Consider the following 9,299-nt stretch of genomic DNA (forward strand, 5'->3'; position numbering starts at 1 on the left):
AGGCAACACAATAATATTGAAGAAATTCGGATGTGCATAGTCATCCAAAAAAAAAAATATATTATTTTTTTTTTGCACTAAGTTCATAACATTGGCCGGTTACCGTTGTGATTCCTTGACTGTGGTGCGTACATTTCTAGTTAACACGATAATATTGAAGAAATTTGGATGTGCATAGTCATCCAAAAAAAAAAATATTATTTTTTTTTGCACTAAGTTCATAACATTGGCCGGTTAACGTTGTGATTCCTTGACTGTGGTGCGTACATTTCTAGGCAACACGATAATATTGAAGAAATTCGGATGTGCATAGTCATCCAAAAAAAAATTATTATTATTTTTTTTTTTGCACTAAGTTCATAACATTGGCCGGTTACCGTTGTGATTCCTTGACTGTGGTGCGTACATTTCTAGGCAACACGATAATATTGAAGAAATTTGGATGTGCATAGTCATCCAAAAAAAAATATATATTTTTTTTTTTTTGCACTTAGTTCATAACATTGGCCGGTTACCGGTTCTGATTCCTTGACTGTGGTGCATACAACCCAAAAAAAAATATTTTTTTTTTCTTTGCACTAAGTTCATAACATTGGCCGGTTACCATTGTGATTCCTTGACTGTGGTGCATACATTTCTAGGCAACTCGATAATATTGAAGAAATTCGGATGTGCATAGTCATTCAAAAAAAAAATATTATTTTTTTTTGCACTAAGTTCATAACATTGGCCGGTTACCGTTGTGATTCCTTGACTGTGGTGCGTACATTTCTAGGCAACACGATAATATTGAAGAAATTCGGATGTGCATAGTCATCCAAAAAAAATATTATTATTTTTTTTTTGCACTAAGTTCATAACATTGGCCGGTTACCGTTGTGATTCCTTGACTGTGGTGCGTACATTTCTAGGCAACACGATAATATTGAAGAAATTCGGATGTGCATAGTCATCCAAAAAAAAAATTTTTTTTTTTTTTGCACTAAGTTCATAACATTGGCCGGTTACCGGTTGTGATTCCTTGACTGTGGTGCATACAATCCAAAAAAAAAAATATTTTTTTTTCTTTGCACTAAGTTCATAACATTGGCCGGTTGCCATTGTGATTCCGTGACTGTGGTGCATACATTTCTAGGCAACTCGATAATATTGAAGAAATTCGGATGTGCATAGTCATCCAAAAAAAAAAATTATTATTTTTTTTTTTTGCACTCAGTTCATAACATTGGCCGGTTACCGTTGTGATTCCTTGACTGTGGTGTGTGCATTTCTAGGCAACTCGGCAATATTGAAGAAATTCGGATGTGCATAGTCATCCAAAAAAAAAATTGTTAGTTTTTTTTTTTGCACTAAGTTCATAATAATGGCCGGTTACCGTTCTGATTCCTTGACTGTGGTGCGTACATTTCTAGGCAACACGATAATATTGAAGAAATTCGGATGTGCATAGTCATCCCAAAAAAAAAATATATTTTTTTTTTGCACTAAGTTCATAACATTGGCCGGTTACCGTTGTGATTCCTTGACTGTGGTGCGTACATTTCTAGGCAACACGATAATATTGAAGAAATTCGGATGTGCATAGTCATCCAAAAAAAAAAATATATTATTTTTTTTTTTGCACTAAGTTCATAACATTGGCCGGTTACCGTTGTGATTCCTTGACTGTGGTGCGTACATTTCTAGGCAACACGATAATATTGAAGAAATTCGGATGTGCATAGTCATCCCCAAAAAAAAATATATTATTTTTTTTTTGCACTTAGTTCATAACATTGGCCGGTTACCGTTGTGATTCCTTGACTGTGATGCGTACATTTCTAGGCAACACGATAATATTGAAGAAATTCGGATGTGCATAGTCATCAAAAAAAAATTTTTTTATTATTTTTTTTTTTTGCACTAAGTTCATAACATTGGCCGGTTACCGTTGTGATTCCTTGACTGTGGTGCGTACATTTCTAGGCAACACGATAATATTGAAGAAATTCCGATGTGCATAGTCATCCAAAAAAAAAAACTGAACAAATAAAAAAATATCAGAAAGGACCGGACAAGAAAATAAAAAAAATAAAAAATAAAATAAAAAAACCCAGTCAAAAACATATATAAAAGAAAGAAAATAGCGCAGAAGTTTCAAAACAGCGAAACGGTGCATATTGGATAATACTTGTACGACTATAGTATATGAAAAATTCTTAAAATAAGCCATGGCATTCAACTGGAGCTTTACCCTGAACAACTACACAGAAGAAGAATATCAACAAGATATCCTAGGAAGCATAGACAAACTACCAAATGAAATAGAAGATGAAAGACAGAAGACCAAGAGAAAAGAATCATTCATGAAAAAAGACCTTAGACCATGGCAAATAGAAGCTGTAAAAAACTAGAAGAACAAGATGACAGAAAAATCCTATTTGTAGTAGACAGAGAAGGAAACACGGGAAAAACTTTCTTAGCCAACTGGTTAGAAGCAGTAAAACAAGCAAGAGTCCTATCAAACATGAAAAGTGCAGATGCAAAATACCTAATGGAAAGCGAAGACCAGTTTGTAGTATTTGATTTGGTAAGAAGCAGTCTTGACTATGTAAACTATGGATTCATGGAAGAAATAAAGAATGGATGTTTCACAAGCACAAAAAATGAATGCAGAAGAAAAGTCTATGAAAGAGTGATGAAAGTAGTTGTATTCATGAATCAATATCCTGATGAAACTAAACTGTCTAAAGATAGATGGGATATAATGGATTTAGATAAAGAAAAAGTTGAAGGCCTTCGGCAACATGCCTCAAGCAGCCAGGGGGAACGCCCCGGGACCCCCCGTTCGGTGGTGTCTCAAGCTTCTGAAGATTCTGTTGAAAAAATTATAAACCAGATTGATAACTTGTTGGACAGTTACAATTAAAAGAAATAAACCATTAAAATTGTGTTGTCAACAGTACAAGAAAAAATGAACTGCTTTTGTATCAGTGTATTTAATTAAAAAGTCTGTAAGTAACATAGGTAACCATGTCACAAGACAGGTGTCACGGTGTGAAATTCAATCTTTCGGACTATTATTAATTATTGTGTAAATTATGTTTTTCGGACTTTGTGTTAATTGTTACAAAAACTTTTCATCTATTTCGACAACTGTTTTATAAACGTTATAAATTCCGCGCAGCATTAATCCCACCTGAGGCACAATCAGTGATGGACAGCTAATCTTTTAATTGACTTCTGTTTATGTTTATTGACACTTAAGCTTCTTTCATCTTATATTATATATATTAATATTAATCCTTTTATGTACATGCTGCTTAAATGTCCCGAGTTACTCAATAGCTGTTTGATAATTTATTTACTTACATCTGTACTTCTTATTTTAATCCTTCATTGTGTTGTTTCAATTGTTCATTATATATTATTCTGAATTGTAAATTATAGTCAGTTGGAATCAGACCTTCGGTGCTGATGCATACCAAACTCATGTAAAAGTATATTTCATGTAAAATCTATATTAAAGTCTGAATACTGCCCCAAATGGTGCACTTGTACTTGAGATCCTACTTTGTGTTTGTGTTGAGATAACTTATTTATTCATGTTTGTATACGATATTTTTTATGTATGTGTTATGTATTTATGTGTGCAGTTGAAAACAATGAAAATAAAAAAAAATATTTATTTTGCTTAGTTTTGTTGTTTTATCCAGGTGTTATCTCTAAATCATTGTGAAGGAATATTATTTCATTTATACAAAATATTATAATATGAGTAAATATAATGAGTAAATATTAATATGAAATACATCGTAATTCATCATATAAAAATTTGTAACTGTATATATAATCCGATGTTAAAATATATATATAATTGTATATTAGAATAATTTAATCAGTCAAAGGTGTTAAAACTTCTTTGGAGGCTCTCCATGTTCATATCAATTTACTGTTACCACATAATTAAAAGCCGCAAAACATCTAGATCAAGCAATCATAATACCGTACTACATGTAACAATGGTTAAACCCAGAAACGTTTGAATTTCATTATGCAACAAAGTGTTTAGATTGTTAATTGCAAATATTTTCTCAAGAGTTTAATAGCTAAAATTATCTTTAAACAATAAAGAGCTCCACACATTAAAATGCGAAGTGTAAAGTTGCGAAGGCGAAGGAGCGACAGTATATAAATAGTGCCTGTTTGTTTTAGGGTTATTATACCTAAATAGGATTATTCTATATAACGCGTCATCCCGGGGAATAAATATCATGCCTCACCTATCCGAAAATCTGGGGATCTTCATTCAAAAGGTATAAAATAAAAACCAATATGAGTATAAGATGTTGACAAATATTATTAAATAAAACAAATCTCATCAAATAAATTATCTTTAAACCATGAAAACCATTTTACTATAATTGTAATTGATTCGACTGTATGAAAGAAAAGAGAGATTTAAAAAAAACCAAACAAACATTCACGACGTTATTGCTTTCGACAAGTCGAAAAATTATTAGAAAATTAGAAATCGGCATATTTTGTATAATCATCTATTGTTCGGTGTATTAAAACTTTCATTGCATGAATGTTTGGAAATATTCCCCAAGAATAATCATATTTTCCGGGGGCTTCGCCCGCCAAGTTTTATAAAAAGGGGGGGGGGGTTGTCATGTACGCCTAGGTAATACATTCGAGGTGTTTTTCCAAGCCTGCCGGAAAGTCCCGAGAAGTTGCGATTGGTTTAATACCATCAACTCGTATCAGTACTTTCAGTTCTTTGATTGTGAATGGTAGTGTACTTTCGGTTTGATATCCCGGAAATCATAACCATTGGTGCATTGTTATCTTGTTATGAAACGATTTTTTATGAAACGACTTGAGCAATTTTAGAAAACGCTCTGGATATCTTATAATGGGTTGTTTTTCATGACCGAATGACCAACATTTCCAAGAATTTAAAAAAAAAAGACCCAAGCAAAATGAATTTGTGTTGGAGTCAGGAAAAAAAATACATTTACAAACTATCATAAACAATCTTGAAAATATTTGAAAGAGGAAATTGTCGTTGTATATGTTTTGTGTGTGGAATAGGGTGGGTAAAAAATCCATGTGGTACATGATATGTTACTATTGTCTTTCGACCTAATTTTTAAACATATTTTGAAAACAAGTTTGTACCATGATTACGGAATGAACGTGGTCTTGTAACGACCGTGTCATGATAGACATGCCGTGCAGACAATTTGCATTCCTCTTATACAAGGTTCACTAGTGAGAATATAATAATTTGATCCTATATCTGCAACATGTTAACAAGCATCCCATCAATATTGTTTATTTAGGTATCCAAATAAAATATAGTAGGCTATGGGGATGTCTTAGTCTCACTTCACCAAACAGAGCACACGGTGGAAAAAGAGAGACTGAGATCAAACGTATTTTAAAGCTCGTCAAAGTTGTATGACTTCGCGCGGGCCATCTGTGTCACCTCATAGAAAATTCATGTCAAATATGTTAAATGTACGTGTGTATTCTAATTATATGTTATAATTTTGAACCAAAATTATATATAACGGTCTACAATTTGGATATAAAATGGTAGAAAAAAGTGCATATATTTTTTTGCACTGTTTTTGGTTGACCTATATCAACGTTTTGTTTACTTTCGTTTTGAGTTCCCGGAATTTTGCTTTCTTTTTGAATTCCTATTTAAATAGTAATAAATACACGCTTCTAAACAATTTGAGAGTAAAGCGTCAATGCGGTAAGAAAGTTTGTGTTGTTCATCTTTAAAAGTTAGAAATAAACAACACATAATTTGATAAAGTCGCATGATTTATTTTTATGGTTTTTTAAATATTCAATCAGTTAAGGTCAAGATCTAGTAGATGATTCCAGACTGACTTTTTGGTGCTAGAACCATTATGACGTCATAATTGATTTGATGAAATTTCCCCCGTATTTTACAGCTTTAAAGGAATTATGTAGAAAATAAAATAAATAATATTTTGACATTTTGACATATTCAATCAGGGGAAAAGTAATCCCGGTACCTATATTCAATTTGACATCATTTTAAAGAGGAGGCCAAGAGCTTGTTTAATGTCGTTTTTGGCGAGACTGTAGGCAATCTAGATATATTTCATTAGTCAAAAATGGACAAAACTCCGAAATTTGTTACTTTTATCCTTCATATTTCATAGAAATTGGTTGTTTAAAATAAAATATCCCAGAGACTCGGCTAGATTAGGCAATATTTGTTGATATGAAAAAAATCGCATTATATGTTCCTATAATGTTTAACTGTATCATTTGATCATCAATGCAAAATCTTTGTCTTTCTGCCAAAATGTTAAATAGCATGAAAATTGCATTAAATAAACATTAGCACGCAGAACATTAACTTGACTTTGTTGATCGTTGACACTAGCAACATATCGACCGAGTTTTGCAGGTAATAAATAATGATATAACCAAACGATCAGTTGAGTACTCTTCGAAGATAAAATAAACGTTTAATTGCATAAACATTTTTAAAAAGCCTCTTGAAATTTGAGTTCAATATCTATTATTATAAACCAGCGTGATAATTATATGTGTTGATCATGTATTGATCAAACATATTTCTATATGTATTTATTCGTTTTATCTATTTCATTATCCGTTTTTTGTGAAACAGTTTTAAATTTTAAATAACTGCCAGTTACACTGCGCAACTGGATTGAGTTGGCTGAGTAAAGGCTTTCGTTTTTCCTTGGTTCTCTAATTTCATTGGTCTTTCTTATTTTCATTATCCAATAAATTCAAATCTCTATTTGATATAAGTAACCGTTCAAACTAAGTAAAATTAGGCAGTATTTCATTTTCAACATCGTCGGTCAATCAAGCGTGTATCTGCTGCATCTTGTGGTATGTTAATATCATATTGACTTATATATTTCTTTACTTACCATGATAGTGATTAGCTAGGGCATTTTATTTTAATTGCAAAGTGTATACTTTATCGTATTTTTGCAGTTAAACTTGTCATAGTAATTTCTAAAACTTGTTTGTAAGTTCAAATGTAAAATTGTTACAAAACATGTTTTTATATTATAAATGAATACTGGAGTAACGGTTGCTTATTGTCAAAGATTTCAGAAACAAAACATATCAAATGTACTTTTAAAACTGTATTTTATGTCTAATGTATTATTTGTTTTGTTTTTAGGTCAATGCTTTATTTATCTATTTAATAAATCGACTGAAACTATCAACTGCCTCCTTTCTGTTCGGTTACATATATATCAATCAGTTTGTAATGCAGCGAAAGACATGAGTCGCTAAAAAGTTTAGTTCAAAACTTGAAATCAAGTGCACGATCAAAATGTTTTACTAACAATTAAAAGGTATGGTTGCGTTTTTAATGCAACTTAAAAAATATCGATTTTTCCTGCAATGTGCAAGTAATTTTTTTGGGGGTCGCAATAAAGAGAGTCGACACGGAAATACAAGTAAAAACAGATTAAGCAATCAACTTCCTTAAAGCATATAATGCATACTTATTTTTTTAACGATGCATGACACATTTTAAATATGTTTTTGTTATGTACTTAAACTGTGTCACTGGCTAAGTTTCAACCCTCAAAGCACTAAATTGCAAATAACTCGATGTTTATTTCAAGCACATATTTTAGATTGAACCTGACAATTTAACATAACAAGCTATATAATAGTAAGAAGTTTAACAGAATTGCATATAATAGAATATCTTAATTCAAAAAGTAAGTTGTTTATTAACAAAGAAAAAAACCTGGTTGAATATGATACTTTTGCATTACAATTTGAATCGCAGTTGTTAATCACACGTATACCTGGATAAGTTTGTACCGCTAATGCTTAACTCATGAATCTTAATTTTTAGAAAATAAAATAAATTCCGACGAACCAGAGGTTTAAATACGACCGTAAATTACTTTCAGTTTCATTTTGTGTTCCTAGTAATTTTAAAATTTGGGAGTGTTTTTACTTTCGTTTTGATTTACTGTAAAGACTTTACTTTTACTTTTAGTGAAGAGTTGAAGAGTTACACAAAGTGAGAGCTTATAAGGTAAGATTCCCTAGATTTTTTTTTTAAATTTATATAAAAATGATTTTATTTATTGGATTGGTCACCCTGGAAGACCTGGTGCATTCTTCTCTATGTACATAATGTTAATGCTATATTTATCATAATAAAAATGAATAAGAAAACACCATACAAGATTTTGAGAAAGATTTTATTTTTCAAATTAATGGTACAGGGGCGTACAGTAGGATATCAGTCAAAGTTTTACTGCGCAAGTGAATTGAGTTCCTCCTATCTGTAATTCCATTGGTGCATTTATTAAATTAACCAATTATATTGAAGCTACATGTATGTATATAATATAAGTTACCTCTAATTCTAATTAAGTTAGAGCAGTATACCGTTTCCAGAGAACACTATCCAGTCGATATCCGTAGCATCTTGTGGTATGTAAATTTTATATGAACTTTTATTTTACTTATCAGTGTAAATGTTTTGTCGCTGGTTTTATTTTAATTACATTGTCAATACCAAAGTGTATTTTTGTAATTAAAGGTACACTACTTGGATTGTGTCTGTAAAGCTCAAAGATTAAATGTCTTTACAGTACGCACTGTAATTGATTTTTTATGAAACGTACAATGCATTTGTGGTAACTTATAGCTAATGTAATTTCTGTCAATTTGTCAATGTAATTTGAATAATTACATTTTAGAATTTCCTTATAATCACAACTTAACTTGAAAGATTGGAGGAACACGAACATTTAAAAATAAAAAAAAATAAAAAGACGGGAAATAGAAAAATGAAAATGAGTAACAGTAACACCAACAAACAAAATGAGAAACCCGAGAGAACTGACGATTCTGGAACACCTAGCCAAGATGACAGAGAGGATAGCGCCCAACGCTTAAGCAGAGAAAAACAAGTGACCACGATATGAGTCCAAACGAGAAAGAAGGAAAAAAATGGAATCATTGGAAGAAAATGATGGAAATGACAATAGCACCCAACGCTTAAGTTTAGAAGAAGCAGAGAAAAACAAAAGTGACCACGATATGAGTCCAAACGAGAAAAAAGGAAAAGAAATGGAATCATTGGAAGAAAATGATGGAAATGACAATAGCACCCAACACTCGAAGAAATTCAGTTGTGCATATTCATAGGAAAACAATTTTTTTTCTTCTTTTTTTGGGCACTAAGTTCATTTTGATTGGCCGATTACCGTTGTGATTCCTTGACTGTGGTGCGTACATTTCTAGGCAAG

General features: G+C 31.5%; 1 protein-coding gene and 1 long non-coding RNA gene across 2 annotated transcripts; both read left to right on the forward strand.

The window, feature by feature from the left end:
* The first annotated feature begins 2,365 nt into the window (after positions 1-2,365).
* LOC136276167 (uncharacterized) lies at positions 2,366-2,908 on the forward strand. The gene has a single exon (XM_066087295.1). The coding sequence runs from the start codon at positions 2,366-2,368 to the stop codon at positions 2,906-2,908; it is 543 nt and encodes a 180-aa protein (XP_065943367.1).
* Positions 2,909-5,659: 2,751 nt separating this feature from the next.
* LOC136275988 (uncharacterized) lies at positions 5,660-8,995 on the forward strand. The gene is made up of 4 exons (XR_010714484.1): positions 5,660-5,749; positions 8,036-8,074; positions 8,420-8,478; positions 8,748-8,995. It is a non-coding gene; the product is annotated as an uncharacterized lncRNA (long non-coding RNA).
* Positions 8,996-9,299: the final 304 nt, after the last annotated feature.

The sequence above is a fragment of the Magallana gigas genome, chromosome 6 (assembly GCF_963853765.1).
Source record: "Magallana gigas chromosome 6, xbMagGiga1.1, whole genome shotgun sequence".
In the NCBI taxonomy this organism is placed as follows: domain Eukaryota; kingdom Metazoa; phylum Mollusca; class Bivalvia; order Ostreida; family Ostreidae; genus Magallana; species Magallana gigas.

Coding starts and splice junctions, on each gene's coding strand:
- LOC136276167 (XM_066087295.1), top strand. CDS start 2,366: ATGGCAAATAGAAGCTGTAAAAAACTAGAAGAACAAGATGACAGAAAA.